The 26,791-nt window shown below is 29.8% G+C and overlaps 1 protein-coding gene across 5 annotated transcripts in view; it reads right to left on the bottom strand.

The window, feature by feature from the left end:
- Positions 1-5,692: 5,692 nt before the first annotated feature.
- The window catches only part of LOC116766786 (uncharacterized), a 66,231-nt gene continuing 45,132 nt past the window's right edge, over positions 5,693-26,791 (bottom strand). For 3 of the 5 annotated variants that reach the window (XM_032656882.2, XM_061521651.1, XM_032656883.2), the window contains one exon: positions 6,061-6,282. In XM_032656882.2, the coding sequence (XP_032512773.1) occupies positions 6,197-6,282 (86 nt within the window). In that variant the 3' untranslated portion in view covers positions 6,061-6,196. Of the gene's footprint in view, positions 6,283-26,791 lie in introns of all 5 variants that reach the window. The other 2 variants (XM_032656881.2, XM_061521650.1) reach the window with 1 other exon arrangement.

A 26,791-nucleotide genomic window follows, 5' to 3' on the forward strand; every position in this document is an offset into this window, starting at 1 on the left:
CCAATGTTTTGACTCTTTATAAAAGTATTTTCGATACCTGTAAGATCTAAATCATAAACTTATACCAGAAATATTTGTAAATGTCTTCGAGAACAAAGTCCACTCACAGTTCACGACACAGTTTGAGGTTCATCACTCAATCTCGACATTTTTACAAGAATAATAAATCTCTGAGTTTCATGAGTGAATTTTATCACCGTTCTGGTAAATACTACTTTATGTAGTGACTTCTGTTGAAACGATATTTTGCATGCAACAAAGACAATAATTTAAGAAACAAACAATATAATCACATATTAGGTTTTCTATTTATAAAATTAACTTAATTTAATTTTGTAACTTTATTATACCTCAGTCAATGAGATATTGGTAAAATTGTTGGCTTTTATTAAATACTTTCTCCTCTAAAGCAGTGAAAAATCATTTCAATTAATCTTCCATAAATTTCATTCTCTGAAACTGACGTTAAGCTATTATTGGGATCAGTAGCTCATCATTTAGACTACACGTTCAACCCCCGATTTGGTCGCATAAATTGTGTTCAATATTAAGCCACAATATTTTAAAGATTCAAAACAAAATTTTGTTTTGACTCTTTAGGTACTTCCATTAAGAATCGTATACCAATTGGTTTTAATTTTTGTCGTCATTGATTTACAAACATACATACACAACAAATAATTTTTATATATTAAACTGTAATACCTTTTCATTGAAACTTGCAAGTAAATTAATATCAAATGAGAGAACTGCGACCAATTACCTGTCTCTAAAGCTTCCCCACTTGATCAATTATCAGCAATTGTATTAGTTGCTTGTTGAGGGACAAAACTTACAACAACCCTAACTATGAAATTATAGCTACTAGCAATGTAGTAGCCACGTTGATAATGAATCGATCTACCCAGCGTCACTGTTATTGGGTTCATAGAATTCTGGGAATTCACTAGTGAAATCTGGCCCGTATGAGACAGGCCGAGGTCTAAAAGCTACATGTATGTCACATAATTTTCTACAGAGTACCTCCAATTACAATAATTCATTACACCGCTCCACTATAACTCTGATTTGCTCTTATTAATATTCAACAGTTCTGTGACCGTAGATTGGGCTATTGTGAGTTCATTTTGTAGAGACGTAGAAATTTTACATATAATTAATTATTTATAGATATTGTATGATCAATTTACTTCAATATTGTCCTGTGTTTGGTTCGGTAGAGCTTTCTTAAGAAGCTGGTGCGAAAAGACTTGAAAAGGTTATTATTTCATCAAGAATACTACATAAAAATTGTAAGGATGTTTGTTAGGTAAAAAAAATAATTATAGATTTTAATTAATATTTACAGTGCCCATTCACTACAACTACAACATGTGAATACAAGTGTCACGGTAATTAAAATCTCGCGAGCGGAATTGAGAGCAAAGTCTAGTCGAGTACGAATCTATTGAAAATCATTTCTTCTTTTACAGATTATGTTCTTTATGTGTATATTTTATCACCTCCTAGTAAATAAGGGGTTATATTGTTGCTTACGATACCTATTTCACAGTGATATTACATTTTCATCGTAGCGTATTCTCCCCCTTATATTACATTTTCCTGCTGCAAGCAATCTGTTTACATTTAATAAGAAATCACTCTTCCGATATTTTTTTACAATACTCCAGTGATTATGATCTCGAAAAACCTACGAGAGGTACAAATTGATGTGTCAAGCCCACGTCAAATGAAACTATTGCTTGCTCTATTTATTCCTGTGAACTTAAGTGTTTCAAAGCCAATATTCACTCTAGTCTCGACTATAAACAACAATGAAAAACAATTCTGACTATGATTTCTGACGTGCATTGCGTCGAAATCAATTAAAAACTTTTTTCCATCGAAAGAAATAACTCGGAAATGAAAGGTTTTTTGCTCTTCTAAATATATATTTTTTTAGAAAGACGTTATTAATTTTGTATGAACTGTCACGTAAATAAAATAATCACATAATTTGATTTTTATTTATACATTTGTCATATTTATTTATATTATCTATAACCTAGCCGGGAATTTCTATCCGGACTAAACACAGAGAGTTTGTAGTTTTCCACTCACATATAAACGTGATTGACATTTCGCTTGTCTTAGATACCTACCTCTGTAAGCCACGCTGCTTTGTACAACACAACGTACACCTCAGTAGCTCGCAGCAGCTTATTTATTTCGTCTTGTATATTGTTTGTAATACTTAAACTGTTAACAAGAAGTTACTGAAATGGATTACCTTCACAACTTTTGAACTATAATGGAAATTTTAGCTAATTTAGACTGACTCGATCCTGTTCGAGGCTGAAAATAATTGGTTTAATGCTTTCATACTACATTTCATTACTTAAATGTTAAATAATAATAATAATATAGAAAAATAATTTTACATTTATGAATATTCTCAGCGTTTACATTTCAAGTCAAATCAAACTGAGGTCCCAGGAGTTTTAGTATGTTCTGTCCGTATAACCTATATTTCTCTCAGTTATATGAAGGTAGTTCTCTATATGATTGCATAAGAATGTAAAAATGTCCATCCATTTTGTAATATAAAACTTTATCTATTATAATTTACGCAAGACGGAAATAAGCCGAGAAGAGGCTTAAGGTTGAAGATTCCCGTTCTCGCGTAATTTTTAAATTGCAAACTAGCCGTCGTAGAAAATTCTATTCCGTTAGGTAGTTTATTCAGTATTTTAGTCGTGACGTAAGGATGTGTGGATATACCTTCCTCGATAGATGAACAATCTAGTGCTGAAGAAATTTTTCTAATCACATAAATGTGATTTTTCCCTGATATTAGCGTATTGAACAACATTGTTATATCAATATATATGTACATATACATATATAAGTACTCAATTTCATCATTTTCATACAAAATCTTCGTAAAATATGTGTAGTACTTTGTTTAATCTTGAACGGTACAGATGTTAAATATTATCTTGTTTCAAATACAACTTTTAAGGCCACAGTAATCGAGCATCGGGTTTAAACAATTAATGCGTGAACACGGGCCAATAAATACACTTAAATACAGGGATCGCGCTAACACGGCTCTGAAGTGTGCGGTTTCATAAAAGGATTTAAATTAAACTTTGCGTATGTTGTCTTATATGAGATTAAAGTAATCAAGGATTTATATTATAAGAAGTTATGATAGGATACTGGAGTTTAAACTATACTAGTCTTAACTTAACTTTGATATACTTATGAGCTTTTGGAAACAAAATCTAAATCCGAATAATTCTATGACGCTGTCGAAATGTAATGTTATAATCAACACGCCGTACGTAATCTAATAATAGATCAAAGTTGATATATTTAATGTCAAATAACACCACAACCCGACTATGTAATTATTACTCCAAGCTTATGATGGGAGGTAAATAACGTTTCCTAATTCATCACCGAAACCAGAATATGATCAGTTGAAGCTATTTATAAATTAAGACATTATACTGTGTAGTACAAAATCAATAATGTTACGTATAACATTAAATTATTGAGATTTAATCATCGACTTCAAAGGCTAAGAGTGAAGCTCTGTATTGTTAATGTATAAGTGTAAATAGAACGTATGCAGGCGAATACTTCGTGAGGCTCGAGAGGAATTCAGCCACACCTTTTCAAAACCCGAGCCTTTCTCCAAGTTTTCGCTTTGTCGCATCGCCCACATACTAACGTAAACTGATAAACATTTTTTTTTTTATTTATAAATTGTTTTATTAAACATTTCTTTTTTGTAAAATAGTTTAATTAAAACTAACATTTACAACAAACAACTATAAAATCCTTTTTTCGTACTAAGACTATAGTAAAAATAATGGGTCCTGATCGAATTCTAATCGAGGACTGAGGGTGTGAAGATTCAGTTTAACACAAAGGGGATATTCGATTCTTATAGCCAACATTTATAACATAATCGTAACGTCTGAGTTTAGCTTCGCACGTGCTTACAAGTTTTACTAGGTGGCTTGCTTTATTTAATCGACTGTGTAATTATGTCATAACAGCGAAACGCCCTTGACCTATATAAGTAATCAAACAGTCTAAACAGGATTTATTATGAAAAAATACAGACGTTCTGTTCAGCAGAAGCGAAGCTAAGGCCCGATAACAAACATTCCATACTTTCTGTATGCATTTCCATATACATTTAGATTTCTAAAGACAGTGTATAAAGACGGATATTTTTGCTATAAGATTTTTATACATAGACTAACATTTTTCGTAAGACCTATCTATAAATGAGATACAACAGAGTTTCGTCAGAGGTCAGGTTACATGTAACATATATTACAACCTTACGCAACAAGTCCTTTATATTATAAACTTGTAATACACACCATTTTATTATATGTTAACATTTTTACCGATATAATAAACACATTGTAAATTCATGTCAGATTTATGCATGTCTTAAACACTATTACGCTTAATAATTAAAATTAATGGTTAGTCTGTTTATACCAAATGAATTATCATTTACAATACAATAGATAATTTAATGTTTTATTATTTTATATATTAAAAATATAGCATTTATAAAGTATAGACTCAAACATATGTGTTTTTTAGTACACCAACATATAAGGGTTACTTACGAACTGTACTGTAACGAAACCGCGCTTAAAGGACATGTACATATATAATTAGCATACAATTATATAATAATTTAAAAAGAAACAAACGAACAGTTGCAATGCGAAGTAACTGTCATTGATCTGTAACACAATAGGTATTCAAGCGTTTCCATATCAATATTTCTACAATACTAAGGTACAAAAGCTCTTATCAGATACAAGCAGTGGAAGCTCGTTGACTAGATGTGACGTGGTATTGACCGATATATTAACAATAGCTATTGCAAAGACATCAACTTTAGGGTAACAACTAACTGTGACAGTTAAATAAAACAGGAAGAGATATCAAACAGTTAAATGAGTTTGATATATAGATTAGATTAAAACATGAATATTTATAGATTTGCATAGAATTAGTAAATAAATATTCATAATGTATTTACAAAAAATATCATTTTGTTTGACAAAACTATATATATAAGTTACGGTGAATAAGTTTTTCTTGTGACCTGTATATTTTTATTTTCGTTTCGTAATCTGATGGTACGCTGTTATTACTTCATATTTATATACATATATATCTGGACCCATATAATTTCTAATAAACTCCATATTAAAGCAAGTGGATTGAGTGCCGGTCAAATCAGCATATCCGGCAGTACTACATAAGTATGACATTTCAAGGAACAATGTCCCACAGATTAAAGAAGAACATTATTAAATTAACAAATAGGTTCATTTTTATTTATAAACAAAGTGACAATATCACTCTGAATGTAACATCGAAATTGACGATAGATAATTGATGATTTTGACCATTACAATCGACATGCACACAAAATAATTACATTGAAATATGCAATGGACATATTTGACTGATTAATTCGTTAGCCATGTATTGAATATCTACGATACACCAACACATATCTACTTACATCGATTACACCTTAACACATGTAATAACATCGTAACAGCTAGTTTTACAAACAAAACCATAGTGAAAGCATATATCGTATACCATTTAATTTGTATTAAAATAAACATTTATTATTAATATGATAAAACAAGCGGTTCTCTTAATTTAGATTATCTTTATGACAGGTAAATAGAAGGTACAAAATATTTTCAAGAGACGGATTGACAGTTAATTTTTTTTTTTTGTTATGAAACTCAGACTTTACAGATCGTTACAAGGATAGGTCATCTTATAGTTACATTTATTTATTATCTATTACAATGAAATAATAATAATAAAAATCTACATTAAATAAATGACATCAAATAGAAAGTAACAACAATGCGAGTTTAATCCATAAGCGAGACCTAACATATCGTTTCGTACGTGTACATTAAAGTAATCTACTCTTAACATATCGTCCATACGAGTATAACAACATTCATAATATAATCCACAGCATCTAATAACACTGTACGGTAAAGTCCGATCGTGGTGGGCGATCACGCTGGAGTGAGGGTAGTTTTGCTCACCTCTTCGGCGGTTGTGACGTCACTGGGCAGCTCGGGGGGCTCGGGTGGTGCGGCCGCGGGGCGCAGGGGCCGGGGGGAGTAGCGCTGCGTCAGCGCAATGCCCCCAACGACTGGGTGCGATTGGCGATTCCCGCCTGAAGGGCGTCGTGAAGCATCCGCTCGTTCTCCTGTCGGACTGAGAAGCAAACGATCGGGTTTAACCATTGGAGTGTTGTATTTATTGAAACATTAGGGAGTCGGTTGAACTAGACAGAGTAAGACGTCACACGGCTGGTGTTAAGGAGCTGAGAGATCAGTTTCACACGCGGTAACATTTTACAATTTAATATTCAACCTCTGTAATTCTCTTGACTGTGACATTCTTGGAATAATAATTTTTTATTTAGATTCCGTTTTAAATTCTTCTTGGTTTTATTTAACCTAACAATGTTTTTGATTTGTTTCGTGCCGTCGTCTTCCTTTCTGGTTGAACAATAAAAATAAGTTGGTCAATTACCTCTTTTTTGTTATATTTAAGAAACCTGAAATGGTAGAGCGTTAGTCTTTGACACATAATTAGAATAGCTGCAGGAAAATTAGTCATCTGTTATAAACAACACACAAATTTTTCATTTAAATTATTTAATTTAATTAGATATATATTTTTAACACTTCTGTTTCTAAAAGATTACAATGAGAAACAATTATCACATACCTAATATACTTTCCGTTTTTTTTTATCGACAATTATTTTTTTCCTATTATTTATAAAATCTAATCCAAGCGTCCTATTTAGAATGTTTTGATGTGTAATGAGCGCGGTTTAGATCGAAATATGTTATTAATTCCTATCCACAGAGTAACCATCGCGAGCATTGATTGCTATGGATTGCTATTTACTTGTTCGTACTAAAACATAATTACGAACGCCTATTACTTCGTAAAATCCTTGAAATAATGTCAACGGCGTTAGATTTTGATGTTTTATTGTATAGGAAGCGGATGTTGAAATCATTTCATTTGACTTATTTTGGAACTCATAAATTGATATATCAACGTAGAACTAAACCAAGAAATGAAGTTTTATACAAAATGGTCCTTGTTAGACACCGGAGTAAGCCGCAGAGGAATTCATACAATTTAAGGCCTATATTTAACTTGATAATGCAACAATATTAATTTGTTGATAACAAAACTTTTTACAGAAAATAATCCTCACCGGCGTTGGAATGGAAGCTTGTTATAATTTTTAAAGTCATAATAAGTCATCATATCCAAAAGGAAAAGTTTCTATATGTCGGCTTTTGAGCAAACTGTCGAATAGCACTCAATATTAGGAGCGACATCGAGGCTTTTAACATCAAGGAAGCCAACAAAATTCTACAAATAAAATCAATACCAATTTTACAAATTTTTCCGAAGTTGTATACTTTTTCATTGGCACTATAGCTTGTTGTATGGGAGCATACAAATTTAGCGTATATTTACACGTAAATAGCATACGTCTTACATACACCGCAATAAAACGTGTCCGAAAGCTACGATCTGTTTCAATTAGTCTTCACATTGCCCGGAAAAATTAATAGGCTACGTAGAAAATCCTTCTTAGTTCTTATTGGCCTTGTGAGAGGTGTTTTTTATTACGTTATATAACATTAATTATACATTGAAGGCATAAAATGTAACGATAGAGAGGATTAATGTAATATTTTGTTGGTGTTACAAAAAAAATATGGCTCACAAAGAATTTAAACATATTCAGAGACCTGCTACATATACATTTATGCATGAATCACGCATATATTTATATGTTAAATGGTAATTTAATGTATTTAATTTCGTTTTTTTATATAACATTCCTCTTTTACGCTATAAACTTCGTCTATGTTCGTGTGTAGGTGTACACAACTATTTATATATATATACACAGGTATAGATAAATCAAGTTCAGATAATGTTTTAAAGTAATCCCCTTAAATGAGATTTAAAAAACATTAAAATATAATTAACACTTCATACAAAGCGGCGTTATTTCCATCAACGCGGTTCTGTAACATTATTTAAAGTGCACGGAACATTTAATTGTCCTAAATAAACAAAATTAAGTAAAGAAGCGTGTCTGTGTGGGGCTTGTGAAATTAGCCCTGAGATAACTTTGTTAGCGTTCGCTCCAAATGTTTGGAATAGCGAATTCTTTGAGTGGTGCGGACATGAGCTTTGTTGAGAGTTAACGTCCTTTACAGCCTCTTACTGTGATAATGACGTCATTATATAAACAACAATATAAAACCATCACTATTGAAGATAATTAAACAAATTTAACGAAAATAAAACGGTAATGAATGACGTCACGTTGTCAGATGAGAATATTCATAGAGTGAAAAATGACTTGAGTTCGATTTGAATTCTGTAACACTATGAAAGGAAACACGCTGTATCCAATAAGGTATTAATATATGAAGGTGACAAAAACGATATTCGTTGAAAGGGTGCCTTTTTAAAAATATCTTCCGAAGGCCGATGCTCTATTACAATTTATATTTTCCCATTATTGGATATATTTGGATGTATTGGATAAAAAAATAGTTAAAGTAACGTCTTAATTGAAGATGCTGGTGTTATAAAAATATGTATCTGCATACCTTGGTTTTCTCAACGGAGAAGTTTTCCTGGAATAATGGAAGTAAATCCATTTCCTGTTAAATATAAACCGACATAGCACTAAGCTACAGTTTATAGAATGACAGTTTTGTCATATTAAAGCATCCAACATCGATAGAGACGTAATTAATAACTAAACTTATGATAAAACAAAAGCAAGACTAATATTTTCTTTTATTTACACGTTTTTTATTATTTTGATGGGCATACGAAATTTTCATGTGTCCGTCCGTGATCACGGTTGCTGCAAATGTACCGAAACGTCGGGAGTATGTAGTTTTTTAAAATAATAAAATAGTGATAGTATAATGCGACAAATCTTAGTTTTATTTAAATGAATACTCGCGAAAACCTTAGACATTAAAACAAAAGTATAAGAAGTAAAAAAAAAAATTACATTATCCAAAACTTACATACGATATTTACATTTAAATAGCATCTGATGTATTGTTATTGAGTTGATACAGATATAACCAGCGTTTATCTGTTGGAGGCGTTCCAACTTCTAAAATCATTGCTCATTATATAAAGATGTCCTGCGAATGGATCTTATATGATAGCCCATTTATATAGTAATATTTATGCCAAAACAATATACCAAGTGAAGTGTTTATAACAACGAGTTAATATTACGGACCAATAACGTAACTATACTGAAATAAAAGATAAAGTATGAACCAGGTCTAAATTACATTCAAATTAAATGTGCTCTCTACCGGTTACTTTGCATATATTATAATGTATACCTATTTGTCTTTATGCGAACTATGTATATTTAAATTCAAGATAAGCAGATACCCTCCCAAAGTGGTCCACTCGAACCTAATATACGTAACGACTCAGCATCAAACCCGAGTACCGTCATAAAAAGCAAAGGTTGGCATTGTAACTGCTAAACCCAATGCTCATCACCAGTAACCGCAGCTAAAAGCTTGGTGTATTCATAATTAATAGGAATTGTTGTTTGGTATTCATGATTTTAAATTGATTGCGTGATTAAAAAAACTATTATTAAAGCCACCTTAGTATGTACAATCATTTGTCCGGCTGTCCTTCTGTTTGTCTGAATCAGTATTAGAACCTACTGAAAGGATTTACGAGGAGTTTTATTAACAATATATAAGTACTATCTCATTCAAGAAATATATAGTGTTTGTTTCACTTTAATATATTTCTATAGACATTAACTAGCCAATTATATTAATTTTCATTATTATTAAAAGCCAAAAATGTACTTAGTATGGAAATACTTTATATGTAGGTCATAAAAACTACATAAATCAGAGCAAAGACGTAGCAAGGAATTAGCATGTAATATGTCCAATGCATTATCAATTATCTCATGAATCATATTATATGAGGTACTTAGCTCATTCACGTATTCTCTAAGAGAATAATAAAATAATAAAAAACGAAGTACTTTTTTTTATTACCACGAATTTGTACGGGGTCTTTAAAATTTTTAATTAAAAGGCTTAAATCTCTTAAATTTCGGAGCTTTACGATAAGCCTAATCGAAAATTACGTATTATATTTAACATTGCTAATAGAAGCAAAAAATCTGTTTACAATGCCCAGACATCGATATCGTGTCTGAAATAACAATAGTACCTATTCGGTATATAAAAATACGTTCGCAGAAATGCCATCGTGGAAATCCGTCGTTTTCAAAACAATTTCTTGATGAGAGACGGTTTTTAATTAAAGAAATTTTAATACATAATTCAGCTATTGCTAGATTTTTTTTTTTTGCAATGAAATTTCACAATGAAAGTTTTAAAATTTTGACGGAAATTTTTCTATTGCAAAATAGCTGTTTGGCTTTACAAACTATTTGATTCCATCTAAAATATTTCCAATTAATAGCCTTTAGTGGAGATTCGAACGAAATTGAATATTGGTACAGCACCTCGTAGCGTAGTGTTCACATTAGGAGCGTAAAAAAATATTTTACAATTACATTCACATTCTTCCGTTTGTTATAGAATAATTTATTTAAAAGCAATGTACGAAGTAATTCGAGTATTTGTATATAGAAAAGCGCATATAGAACATTACAAATACAGAAAATATAATATTCAAATAATAATGGATTGTAATACAGTAGAAAAGACAAATGATTCCAAGAGGAATGACATAAATCATATTGTCCAAGTCAATAAAAGCTATTAATAATATTCATATGAATAAGTGAGTGGCTTCATTTTATGGGAATATGACCTCAATGACTATGGGAATATGATCCATATTTTAGCTTATATAGCAATAAATTTGGTTCAATTTTCAGATTTAAATCTCTTCTTAATTATGAAACATGATTTTCACTTCTTTGAAATTCAGAAATACCAGGGAAATATATCAATAACTTTTAAATATATTTTCTCAATTTTTCATGTATCAGTCAAATGATCACACCAATAATTAATGAGTTTATTGAATTCTCAGTTTAAATCTAAAAGTGAATGAAATTCATGAATAAAACGAGAAGCTTAGCAAAGTTTATATTAAAATTGAACCGATATTTAGTCACATGTAACAAATTAAACATTTTTCTTTCAAAAGGCATTCTTTGTGCATTCAGCTTTGAGCTCAACACTTTCACAAAAAAAAATAATTAAATAGGGAATTCGTTGAATGAAATCAAAGAATCATAAACTGAACAGTCTTAGTGAATGTTATTAAAATGCAATGAAAATAGATTATTAATTTTTTTATTATAAGATATCACTCGATATATAATGGACACATACGAACATAGTCGCGGTAAACAGCTAGTACTGTATGTTTTATAAAAATCATTAAAAAATGCTTATATTATTTTAATAGATTAAGAATAAAATCATTGATATCGAGATTGGTTTTTAAAATTAATATATTACGATTTATTGTTCCGACTTCGTATACATAAATAAAAGTATTCCTCCTGTGTAGCTTTTCGTTATTTTGTCTAAAAATGCCAGAAATCGTATCAAACATCATTTCAATAGCTCGTAATATAAGGCTGTCATTAAATTTCGTACACATACGTGACGTCATTAAAATTAATTAATTTAAATTTCGACTGTCACGTCTCAGATTATTTAATTACTGAAACAATAAGCTCTCGACCTTTTTACGAGTTTTTCTGCAGTTAAAAGTCGTTATTTTCGCTTCCACTGTTCGTCGTAAGTCCAAAACTTAAAAACAAAATCACTTAGGATCACAGTTTTTTTTTATATACTAATTATATAATAGCAAGGATTTTTTTTACATCTGTTTCTTAAATAAAAATGTTCAAGTTATAAATTCTTGTTTTTGTTTTTTCATGATACGAATGAATCTAGATTCCATATATTTTTAACTGTTTATTGAGATTAATTTAATTTATTTTTGAAAACCAAAATACTCAAAGAATCCTTTTCAATTGTTGTGATTTCTTTTTAATAAAAATATGTCCGAAGTTTGTTGGGCTAAGTTTGGACAAGAATTCGGACCTTTAAAAGTACCTACTTTTGCTTTTTGAGTTTTGTTTATGATAATGAAATCTTATTTAATGTGTAGGATAAAACATCAAATTTAACAAGAACTATCTGCTTCTTAAGCAAGGTCGAATACTTATACAGTCTCTATTATTCGTCTCTTTTCATCAATATTTTAATTTTAATTCAAGTAAGTTGTTCCTCATGTATACGAAGACGGGTTATTTATTGGAAATCGATAAAATTCTCGTCATTTTCTTAATAAAACCGTTATCAAACTTAGTATTTATGGAAGAATCTGAATACCGTATAAGCTAGCAGTATTCCAGGTATTCCGATTTTCCGTGCAACTATCAGTAGGTTTATAAATAGCTGGCAACTCTTCACTCCATTCAGCTGGGAATATAATACACTTACGTCACCAAGTTTAACTCGATACAGTTACTCGTATTCAAAGTTACTAATACATTATTATATAAAGATTTTATTATTATTATTTTTCTCTAAAAAAAATGTCAAACTGACCCTTAAATGTGATTTTTTTCTATATTTAGACGAAAACTAAGTAGGCTCTCGTCTTGTTAAGTTGCGACATTGAAAATTGTTTATAACTTTCAGGTTATATAAATTATCTTAAGTCGTTGATTTAGAAGCATATTAATGCTTTTATTAAAAAGATATGTCTTATTTAAAATATATAATATATATATATATTAAACCAGTTGCTCGGGCCGACATTCGCGGAGAAGTTATTAATATTTGTTAGGTGTAAGTACATTAAGGGGAACCTTAAGCTACACGATGTGTGATGATTACGAAGAAAACCTTAGAAATTTTGATGAAAGATGCTGCTAAATAGAAGAATTGCTTCATGTAATCCTAATATGTTGTTTATTATAAAATAATTAATTTTGAACGCTTCGGTAAACAATATTTTAATTTCGGACATTATAGCATTAATCAATAATATATGAAACACTTAAAGAATTAACCGTATGGAAACAAAAAATTTTTGAGATTAATGCGTTTAACTAGAGAAACGAACATCTAAACTACAAAATATAAAAATATTCTCTAAGTATTAACATATAATACAAAGCCAATATTTTAAAGACTTAACAAAAACATGACTTAAGAAATTAATTTCAAATAAAAAGGTTTGATAAAAAAAATACTAAAGAATTTTTATATAATTTGTTCCGATGCGAAATTTTACAAGAGTTGACGTCTTGAAGGTAGTAATTGACGAGACATCCTCGTGGGATAATTTTGATTTAACTTGTATATTCAACCGACTTTTCAGTATTAAATAATATGATATCCATATGTTAAGTCACAATAAAGAATTCAGCCTGTTCTATAATAAATAATTATTAAAAATATAACTAATATTACCAGTAGCCGTCTGTTGTGTTAAACCGTCGCATATTAATCAATACAATTCATAACTAGTAACGTTAAAACGAAAAATAGAATTTTAATAAAATGTACACAGCGTTACGTTAAAAGCCTGAACCACAATGGAGTAATAAATGTTAGGTAGAAGCCAGGGCTGGCTTCCCGTTTTAATCTTTGAGTGTTCTATTAAAACCGTGCATCTGTTTCGCGGTAAACAATAGTCAGGGATAAGGATAATTAAAAATACTTTTTGTTAGTTTAGGTGAATGACCTCTTGATATTACGGAACGCAGGTTCGCTTGTGGTTTACAATTATGAATGAATGAAACTTAACGTTGATATAATAAATTAGGTACACGTGTGATTTTGTGTGTCTAAGCGCGTGTGTGTGTGTGTGCTTTTGTTAGCGAATACAGCAACTACCAAATTTATCGTTTGAAATTTTGTTGGTTACATTAAAATACTACAGAAGACGTGACAAATTATTGACATAATATATAAGATAATGTTACGTAACATATATAATTATCTATATACAGTAATAACAGGATATATTTATTTAATGTATATTTTTCTTTCTATTTAACTTTTTTCTTTGTGATGATATAAAAAATTTTAGACCTCTATTTTCTTTACTTATCCTCGTATATTAAAAGTCTAAGATTATTTACAAATCGGAATAAAACGCGTAAATATATTTTTTTAATTTCGTATATAATAAAGATCATAGATAAAGAGATTTGTGAGTTTAAACGTTTGGTTAATTATCTGTTATTCAGAAAATAGCGAGTTTTAATTAGAAAAGAGTCGTGTAATTTCAGAATATAATATACTTACAGTGCAGGCGACCGATTGCTGTTAGACGGTAATAACTTTTATATATTTTGATTTAAAACACTTCAAATAGTAACCATGCTTCGTTAGGTTTTCAAACAAAATAAAAACATCCCAGGCAATATTTCAACGAGGGAGCATCTCAGCCTCCTTTTGGGTGCAACGGTTATATTTTGAATTAATTTTTATTTTGTTTTTTTGTCAATATTATAATAAATTTGTCATTAGAGATATTTGTAAAGAATCCGATTTAAACGAATCCGATATTGGGGTAAGGAAAATATAAGCCATATAAAATCTGCCCTATAAAAATAAATCTCAATAGCCTCATCCAGGTTCTTGGAATCCATCCAGGATAATCTATCACAATCTATCACCTAGACAAACTAGTTGAACTAGATCACAGAAAAAAATAAGATACATAAATAAAATAAGGAGAATTAAAAAATAACGACGAGTATTTCCAAAGATTTTTTTTTGTATATACAAATAAAACTTTTTAATAATGTTATTGCATATATAAATAAGCAAAAAAAAAACATAATATACTTTCAATATAATTTTTTCAGTAATAAAACTCGCTCATTGTAATTTTAGAAAACGTTTATTTGTCGTTTAAAACGACAACTTTGTATATTAAATTTTATTTAAAATATCACGTAATCAGTTGATGTCGAAAACCGAGTTAAAGATATGAAAAAATTCATTTAATTGCATAATCTGTATCTGAATAAAAAAAGACAAATGTATGACGGGAATACTAACCTTCTTACAGGATTCTTTTAAGGAAAATGTTATCAGACTATTACACACATACATATGCTATATGACATGTGTGTGTATAGAGCTTAAAACTGAAAACATTCAAATGAAAATTTAGCCTAAACGTTTAGAGCAAAATAAATTATACACTCAGCTCAGCGACGACATTCAAAATCAATATTGCAACAGCCAAGTAGATTACACCTGTTTATAATGTAAATTCATATTTAATGGTTTAAAATTATAGTTTTGTAATAAAATACGGATGAAGAATTTAATTCTTAATACTATATGGCAGATAAGCACTTATTTGATGCTTTACTATGATATTATATTTAAGAAGTGTGGTTAGAGGCAAGCAAAAAAACATTCAATAAAACTCTTTAACGAGTTATTAAAAATTTAAGCTACTCTAATTCGTAATAGGTCTATGGTATGGATATTGACATACTGCTATCAATACATATTGTAAAACAAAGTCCCCCGCCGCGTCTGTCTGTCTGTCTGTTCGCGATAAACGGAAAAACTATTGCACCGATTATCAAACAGTTATCACAACTCGATAGCGTGGTTCTCGAAAAAGGTTTGAGTATATAATTTGTTAAGTTTTTTACTGGTGGGTACATTAACAATATTTGTTAAAATGTCGGGAAAACATGAGCCGTCTGAGAGCTTTTATCGAAAACGCTGCCTTAAGTCTTTGAGGTTAAACTAAATAATAAATGGTGGAATTGTGTATTTTATATAGATCTACAGAAAAATCCGCGGTAACATATGTCTATTCCTAAGGATAACATACTATATAAATTTTACAACTTTTAAAAATTTGCATTCGAAAAGCGTTTATTGGAAAGCTATTTATATATATACGGTATTAAGTCTTATGAAAATAAATTACTTCGTTTTCAAGCCTACATCACTTTCTGTAAATTACTTTTTAAATCATTTAAATCGGGCGTACCGTTTGAAAGGTATCATAATATAAATTTAAAAATGCTCAAAATTAAATAGGCCATTTTATATAGTTGTGAAGTATACTATTTATGTATTGTGAAAAATTTCTTCAAAACAATTGAACGTGAAGTATTTATCTTAAGTAACAAAGTAAGAGCTGGTTTCTCATAAAAAAAATTATTGCTGTTATAAATATTAGCCTTTTGTAATTAATTTTTTTATGATAGTAATGTAAGATTAAAAGCTCTTTATACAGCCAACTCGTTAATAACAGAATCCATTATGAAAATAGAGCTCCAAAAATTATTTACATTTCATAGACTGAGAAAAAAAATGAGAGTTTACCTCGCCGTCTGACCAAGGTAAATATATATATATAGTAACATAGCTTTATTTAAATCTACGAACATTTCTCTAAACTAGCTACATATAGAACGTCTTACAAGTTTCTGAAGTAGATTTTACGTGTTTTTTTTAACAGAACATATACAACGTTATATCCCGTATGTTGTTATTACAGGATTTTGCAATATATTTCATGTATTAGACCCATATTACAGGTAATTAGAGAAGATTTAAAAATAAATATAATAGCGAATACTATGTTTATTATATTTGACTGTCCAGAATCCCATTTTACATCACAAAGTTGTGATCGAAAAAACACAAGACAATTTACTTTCAGAATGAGGACAAATTAAGAACGACAACAGATTATCTGTTACAGTTGAACAGATTCATAAACAACTTGAGCTAGTTAAAAAAAATCTGAAAAGTAATATTTTTTACGTATTCAGAGGCACAAATATACATATGGAAACTTTCAAACTATTTTACCCAGTCAAGAACTTTCTCAGATACATCGGGTTTAATATACCCATAGATTATAACGGCAAGTTTTAAGATGCGGTCTACGAGTACAAGTGATTCGTCCAAGTTTCTGAATGCCAGATGAAAGAGACTGATCAACTCATAAAGAGGTCAGGCCACGTTGAGTGGACACTAATGTCGGGTTATTTTTGACTCGCCTAGGATGATTCTGTATTTTTTTTTTTCATTTAATAAAACATATTGTTTTATATCAACAACTTAACAATTCCTTGATATGTTTGCTTGATAAATGATTATTTTATTTTGATAAGATTAATTAACGATGATCATTGCTGTACTCATATAAAAATATTATAATAAAAAAGGAAATAATACAAGCACAATTCAAGGACTTTTGACAGAATTCTTCAAGGCATTCTTGCCGTATAGTCGTATAAAATTAATAAATATGTGTGGTCTATGTAAAAATAGAAAATCTAAAGTTAAAACAGGTATGTATGTAATATAAAAAACTGGTTTGATGAAAGGTATCATTAATATTATTGAAATATAAAAGAAAATTTTATACTGTTTAATGAAATACTGACGACTTAAAATAATTATGAACAGGAAAATAGGAAGAGAATGTGTTAAGTAAGAAAAAATTGATTGAACTTGTCCTCGATTCACACGACATTGAAGTAACTCCCGTCATAGAAGGAGAGCAGTTGTAGAAAGAGTGGACTGGCAATATAAAAATAGATTATTCTCTAACGCAGAGAGCGTAACACTTCGAAAGCGAATGATTTTTTCTTAAAATAGGAATGTTTTTGATTTAACAAGATTCTGTAAAAGATATAAGGAATTTGAGGAGCGCTGTGATTCACAGTAATATGGGTTTGATGTGAAAATGACACATGCTCATTAAAGAATACTCAATAAAAACTGATACTAATTTCGTACGTCTTCATATTATTAAAAAGCTGCTTACGCTATAAATGTAGAATTTATCTGCATGATCAAGAATCGTTGAAAGGGAGCTTTGTATGGGAACATTCAACTAGAACACGGAACAAAGTTTGGTCATGTGATAATGATAAATTTGCAAATATCAGAGTGACTTACATCGGTTACCTGACAACGATATATGTTACTGAGGAAATTACAAACCTAGACACCTGATCCTTTCATTTTATTGTAACAATCAATAACAACACCTGAGTTTTAACTTCATCAATACGTAAACTATAACGAGTTTTCTGACTAGCTATTTAATTAAAGTTACGATACTGAAATTGTTTTCATACAATCGACAGATTGTGTACTCAATATGACCACACAGATTGAAATGAATTTTTTTTTTAGGTTAATTTAATTATGAACAAAAAAAAATAAAGTGAATATTAAAGAAGATGTCAAATTTAAAGATAGACAGCCTTTTTAGGCTGTGCCGACTTATATAACATTAGGGGTCTTAAAATATTCCAATGAAAATAAAAAATATTAAGAGTGATTCTAAAAATAGTAATCATTATATATCTTGACAATAAGAATATATATAATGTATACGTGTGACAAAATAATATATGATAAAAAATAAATACGGGATTCTGTAGCGCAAACAAGTTATTTAACTGAAACAAGTCCTAGTAAACAACATTTAACCGAGGATCGTTTTGATATCATAATGCTTATGTACAGTTCAGTTTAGAACGTGTCAAATTTAACGCTACATGTCCTTGAAGGTCGTTCACAATGTCATTATCTCGCGCTAATAACATTACTCCCATCTCAAACTTTATTAATAAAACAGAAATAATTTTGCGCACGAAAACCTCTATAGGAATTGTGTCATAATTAATGTATAATGAAAGAATGATATGACATACATAAAGAAAGCGCTGAAATAAAACTCGGGCAATGTTTGAATAACTGTACTTTATAGAATTTGCGTGACTTTATGTGAAGCAACATAGATATTTGCGAACGACATTCTTTAAGAGGAATCTCTAAGAAATGTTCAAATAAATACCAACTGGATCAAAGAACAAAACGGATGGGGTCAAAAGAGATTGTAAACAGAGCCACAAATATTAGCTTATTCTGTACTACCGAAGCATTCCAATACTTGTAAATCAGAAAGCGCTACATAGATAACGTCTGTTTTATGACTTCGACTTTTTCAACTTCACCTCCATAATGAAGTTCAGATATTTTATGTACTGTGAATAAAGATTCATACCGAGCTTTGTTATACACATCTATATAAAGGAAAGTGAGTTATATTTCATAATGAGAAATATTATTACGAAAGCATATTTTACATTAACAATGTTAAATAATAGATTTTGCTGAAACGAATAGTAGTATTATTCATTAATTTTATCATAATAGATAATGATAAATTACTAAAGCTGTCTTTTTAATAAATATAATCATCTATTTCGGCTTCACTCACTTTTAACGGACTATATTCTAAGCTCTTGTGAGGCTTTATGAAAACGTTTAACTTTTAAAAATAAAATAAGATTTCTTTGAGCAAAAATTTTATATATCCAACTTTTACGATATTATTACTTCTATGTCTTAGTGCTTTAGTCTGTGTTGGGAAAATGTTCTAATAAATATTTACTATAAATTTATATTTCAATTGAAGTAAGATAAAGATGGCTCACATCGACTATGTTCGTGTTACAGAGAAAAATATTATCTCGCAGTTAAAGCTCATACGCTCGGCAAACTGCAGATAATTGAAATTCGCTCCGGGTAGATATCGGCCTGACAAAGTGTCCTGTATACAAATAATGTACATTCACACCGGGGCAGTCGATTTGCGATCAAAAATTCATTATATATATAAGTTCTTTATCCATTAATATGACCAGAAAACGTTCTACAAGTGGTGCACTTTATAACATTTTGCTCAAACTTTATATAATTATAATAACTCACTATATAATTCTCAACTAACTTTGCTCTCACTATCAGATAGAATAACTTTCATAGTTTTCTTGCGTATAATAGATAAACATTTTGAAACACAGCCATGCTATGGACATACAAGTTTGAAGTTATTTGCTCCGTAAAACATAAGAATATACCTAAGCACTCCACTTAGCACGGAAGAGACGATACGTTAAGAATTAATTATAATAAAGACCTTTTAAAGTGAATACTATACTATATATTATACTATACTATATTACATATTTTATATTAGGTTTTCACCTTGTTTTTATTCGTAATAATGTTTACTTTTCAAACAAATATTTTAAAATAACATACTGGATTGGTAAAAATAGAAAATTGTTCCAAGTCCCCGGTTTAAATGGTCATTGAAAATGGATTCTGATAAAACAAAATTACTCCGAAGTAATCTTTCGTAATTAAATGAAATATAATTACAGAATACTTAACTTAGATTCAATTCTGATACGGAATAAAATAAATTAAGTTCTCTATACGACCTGATTATCGAAGCAATAAAAATTAATTATCAATATTTGTCATCTCCAAGCATCAATCATTGTCGCCACTTTAAATTAAATAAATCACATCATATATTTTCAAAGAATAATAAAGTGAAACAGTAATGAATTATGTATTGTATATATATATAATTACAATACGTAGTCATTTACAATACATAATGTCCCTGAACTTCATAAGACGCTCGTTAATACCGCATATTGTTAAGTGGAAAATTAATTCCATATTCTAACATCTCGTAACTAATATAGTTTTGATCGATGAGTACCCAAGGTCGACAACTAGAGGTACGTCCGTGAAACATTACCGCTTACAGAAAATATTGTATGTGAATATTCAGTTTGTATTTCATATTAATATCAGCAAATACGTATGTCTTTATCTTTTATCCGCTACCGGTAATCCCATCAATATCCTTAAAAAAACATCACACTTAAATCATTTTAATTTATTATTGACTTTTTCTATTCTCGTATTATATATGATCATCAGCTTTATATCATTCGCACTCCCCAATGATAAATATAATAAAATCTGTTAACAGGAACGGGATTTTTTGTAATTTTATTAAGAAACTAAGAGATACGCGTACAAAATTAAACCGTGGATACATTAGGCATGCATGATTGATGCTTGTTTTTCCACATGGTTAGAGCATCAAGGCGTAAGACGGTGCAGGGGTATCAGGGTCAATAGGACGCTCCTATTGACGTCATGCACCGAGCCCTTATTTGTAGCCCTTAAACCATATCATTGATTAGCAAACAATCTTTTGACTGAATTGAAGGTGTGCCATATTATATGTCGATAGTTAATTTAATTTGCTTTATAAACAAAGGCGATGATGAAATACTATCTCTGTTTTTTTAAATTAACAAATTTTATTTTATTTACTTTAATGTATATCAATTCTATTAAATTAAATTTCTATTCTACGCATCCAGCTATTTTCTTTTAATTTCAATTTTTATATAGCACAGAATTGTTGGCGAAAAAATAAATAAAAAATTTAATGGCAACATTAAATTTCTTTTATATTTTGAAGTTAAAAACAACCTATATATACTAATTTAAGTCGATAAAATTTCCAGATCTTGTAGTTATTTTCTGAGTACCTCAAATAATATTGAAGCTCGAGGCTTGATAATATTTCTATGTCAATAAACAATTCATCACAGTGAGGGAACGAATATCAAATTGACATGAGTCGATAGACTACGAGTTGGACTTCATGCGTGAAATTAAAAAACTTTCACATCTAAATACTGTTCGTTCGCTTTCTCACAGACGCGATGTTCAGAATTAAACTTTGCTCGCTACAGAGAATATAACTCATTATGTGTGTAGGCTGATTATTATTACACGCTACGAATGATATCTGTCATGCTCGAGGTATTTTATTTAACTTTGTATGACGAATTATTGAGTAATATAAATAGGATATTTTTTTTTTGCGCTTAACTTTATACTTAAAGGGCAAGACGCTTTTGTTACGCCTTTGTTATGTCCGAGGTTTATTTAAATATTGTTCCTTAACATATAAGTTCCAAGGACCATTAATTCAAAGTATTTTGTGTATGAAAAACGGTTTTCGGTTAAAAGTATATGTTAACTGAACGGATAATCACAGTGAACTTAAAACTCATCTAAAACCTACATATATCGACATGACCTACATACTAAAAAGGTAGACAATTTTAATTTTAACATTTTTCTGCATGATCACAAATTTTTTTTTGATCGTTTTTAAATTTTCTGAACTTTATTATTACCCATTTTAGAATATTTGTACTTTACATTATTTCGTTTTATTTGTTTTTTGTCTAGTACCTTGTTATGGTATATGAAATATTATTTCTGAATGTTGAGACGATGCATATATATTAAGATTTGAAGTTCAGTAACATCGAAACACGCAAAAAGAAAGTGAAGCAAAATCAGACAAAAATAGAATTTATTTCTGACCCTTAGTTCAAAGTTAAACTGTACATAGCATACGTGGACCTGTTGCTTGGAAAAACATCTGGCAGTATGCCCATACTGGAATTAAACGCTTGTATTTGACTTTCTTAATTGGCACGAAAAGTTTTTCCTACTAAAAAAGATTTTTTTTTTGTTCATTACAACATTTTTACTCCTTGCATAGGCACATTGTATTTTGTTTTTATTGCAATAAACACAGCAGATGGAAGTATTAAATGAAAATAGTTTTTAAGTTCCACTACGTAACAAATCCAAAACAGTTTACACATTATTTATTGCTTTTAAATGAATCAAAACTGACTTACTTAAATTTATTTGTTTGTGTATGGTCTATGGAATGTATAAATGTGTTTGAGTACCTATAATTGTTATGTGTGATTCCAAAATATGTATTATGCTTTGTCTAAGCCTTATTATTATTTACACGACACAAGAGACAGAGAGTTTTTTTGGTGTCAGACCTTTGTTATGGAAAAAACGAACCAGCTTTTACGGAACTATCGCTGAATTCAAGGGAAATTTATATAGGAAGAAGTTGACATTCTATTCCATTAATGATGTAACATCTACTGTAAAAGCAAAATAAGTTATTATTTGCTTAAAGAGCTGGGTGATCGTGAAGATATAAAAGAATCTACCAATTTGAATCTCACATAAGTACTCATTCAAATAATAATTGGAGTAACGGTGTGAAAATACAATGAATAAAATCTAAATAAAATTTTAATATCAAACAATCCACGAGAGTTGTGCCTCAGGCGAGAGAGAAAGTAAAAAATAAATTTTGTTATTGTTCTGAAACTTAAAAATTTAATGATCTATGAACTAATTTTTCCTTGCGCTAATGGTCGTTTGATGTCGATTCCTTGTTAGTGAACTTGTTAATCGCCGCTTAGGGTCCAATCAGAGAACTGTTCGCTATTCACATTTTAATTTAAATTCGTGAAAAGGATGTATTTTGTTGAGTTTCGCCCTGTTGTGTCGACCCTTTTTGATCGGATAACGAATTTCACTCTATACGTTGCCAATAATGTCGGTCTTCATCAAGTTAATAGAGAACCGAGTGCGTAATATACCTTTTATTTATATAAAGATTAAATGCTTATCATAATAACCGAACCTTTTATATGTTGTCCGGACGAAATTCACGTAAAAGTACGTTAATCATGATAAAAGTTTTTCTCTTTAAGAATTTAATGGCGTCTTTAAGTTCTTCTTCAGGAAAGATGACAAATGGCATGTAATCTGTCTTATTGTAACGTGCAGAGTCGAATACAATATTATGTTATAAATTATACAGAGATTACTAATTAAAAATTTATCCGCAATATCATTAATATATAAAATATTAAAATTTACTGCAACATATATTTATTACATTTTAAACTAGAAATATTAAAAGATAAAAAAAAAATAAACTCATTTTGATTGTTAAAACGACTGAAAACGTTTTATTTGTTATAAAGTCCGAGTACACTTAACGTGTTTACTGACTCTAGATACAAATGAATGAGATAAATTTTGACTGTGAAGCATTGAACGGAAATCCCAGCCACTAAAAGCACCGCAATATCTCCCGCGGCAATCGGTTGATGATTTGATTTAATACTCTCGGTAAATTAGACCTCAGTCGAGCTCCTCGTGTTACGGTTGTAGTTTGAAAGTTTATTTGGATATATATAATCAACGTCTGTCGCTGACATTTTTTTTCTAATTAAATCTAGCTTCGACGAAACGTTAGCTTTCGAAAGCCGATAATTACAAGATTATTAAAAACGACCGAGATATTCCACGGAGAAATCTAAATTATAATTATGTATTAAATAAGGTACATTTTGATTAAAAATATGATTCCAATTTAATAACTGACATTACGGAGTTATCACGACGTTTACAATAAGCTTATATAGGTGTTAATTACAAAAATAGTAACAGTTTGTTAATCGGAACGACACGCAAAATTTTACGTTACGTGTATTGGCAGTGAATCTACGTGAAGATGTAAACATAAGGACTCCATTTATAATTAGAAACTTCGTGTTCTGTGCCGCTTGACTGCGACGAACACTAAACCGTACGCAATGAACGCTTATACGATTAAAAATTATACCTCCCCAACAATTAGTATCTGTCTGTGACATGTTAAAGTATAAATAGTTCCTCGTGTAACTCACTCCTATAACAAGTTAAATCTAATTCGTTAGCGTTCAGAGAACTGTGGATATATTTTTATTCCGTTATTTGTTTAACGCAACTAGTTTATTTAAAACTAAACAAATCAGTTTGGTATTAACCAGTACAGCCAACACGTATAGACTGGATAGTCTCGATGATGTGGGAGAACGATAAATGTACTCGTACGTTCTGATTTTCAATACATATCTTACGAACGGTTGAAACGCTTCAAAGGCTTATCATTATGACGGAATATTCTATAAATCTACAGTTTATTAATAGTACTGTTGTATAGAATTTGCTGTATACCTTATCTCGTATTAATGCTGCTTTTTAAGATTTGCTATGCAAAATAAAAAATTTCTATCCATTTAATAGCACATAAATGTCAATGTAGAAATAATATACAATGAAAACGTGGGTGTGGTTATTGATAGTCGAAGCCACGGTTTTTATTTAGGTAACGTAATAAGAATTTGTTGATGTGTTTGTTTGCCAAGGAATCGAAACGAGGTAATACATCATTCGACTAATCAATTATTTGTCCTATAAGTGATAACATTGGATCCAAATGGCAAGCATCTGTTAATGTTCTAGTTTTGAGATTTTGTTTTCGTGTTAAGACTTTTTCATCCGACAGCGGCGAAGGCGGAAAAGAGTTATAGATAGAAATATCTGGAATTTTACCTCATCTTGATACTGACTAGGGATCCAGCAGCGGTCCAGATATTGTGACCTGAGTTCTAGAAGGAAGCTTTATGTATAAAGTGTGAAGAGATGCTTGGAAAATAATTTTTGATTTTAGAGAAAAATTTCATATTATAAGCCACTTTCCAAGACGACATTATTATTGCTAAACTATTTTTATGATTAAGATAAATTCTTAGATCTCTACAGAAAATAGTTTTTACAAATGTGAGCCATATTAATAATAAAAACACTTCATTTAAATGTAACTTAGATCTCATTATAAAAAAACTTCAAACCTGACTCTGAATTTTCGTTCAGCTACAAACACGATCATTACACTTAATCATTCTTTGTTAAGATACATGATCATCTTCGAGGGCTACACAAAAGATTTTGGCAGTTACAAATTCTGCTTAACGTCGTCCCTTATCAAAAAAAAACATTAAAATCTACTTACTCATAATTTTTTCATGGATATTCATAATTAATGTACATTTTCTTTACAATAATAGCTCTATCAAATAAAATATAAATATAAAAAATAACTAGGGTAGTTGATTTTTAAAACATTGTTCATATGTCAAAGGCATATTCTTAGTAATGAGTTAATTTGGCCCAAAATTAAAAAAAAAAGTTATTTAAATGCATACCATTTGTGCACCGTCAATGTAAGAAGTATGAAATTTCCGTGTAACAAAGATCAAGAGATTTCTAAAGTATAAAGTTTTGAATTTCAAAGAAAAATATTTGAAAAATGCGAATTAAGTAAATCGCATAATTCCATATCCGTCAGCATTATTTATCCATCGAGGATGAATTTCCAAACAACTGCAACAGCTCAAGTGTAAGTTTAGTTTTTTTATTTTCGTTCAGTTAACAACTAAGGAGTCTCTCCTTTCTTATCACAATGCCTTTGATCAATGTTATACTGATGTTCTTTTGATAACCTTACCTGAATAATAAAATTAATGAAGACATCTGAGAAATTGAAAACAGAAATACCTATTAAAAAGGCAATGTATATTCTTACCGAGCTTGACTAAATTGCCATATCTTATACATCTTTAGTTTTGTTATGAAGTAAACCTTTTAAAAGAGTAAAAAATTCAATTCAATTCAATGGCGTCTGTTCAACTTTTAATAATAAAAAACAAACTCTATAACGCGTACTGAATATTACTTAGATATATTAAATAGCAATAAAATGAGTGAGTAAAAATACTTACGTATTTTTTTGTGTCTGTTGTTATGAAGGATGTATATACATCTACGACATTCATATTTTTAAGGTTTTAAATACAAGTAAAATGTATATGAGTAAATAATTTTTTGTCTGAGAAATTATTCCATTACCTTATTTCAAAGATAATCCACATTTACGTACAATCGTTTCTGTTTCTTTCAATCTTAAAAAAAAAACACGTAACGAGAGATACGTTTTAATGTTTCATCAGTTTCGGAGTTTAATTATGTTGAGTTGACATGTAAATG

This window comes from Danaus plexippus, chromosome 10 (assembly GCF_018135715.1).
Source record: "Danaus plexippus chromosome 10, MEX_DaPlex, whole genome shotgun sequence".
Lineage (NCBI taxonomy): Eukaryota > Metazoa > Arthropoda > Insecta > Lepidoptera > Nymphalidae > Danaus > Danaus plexippus.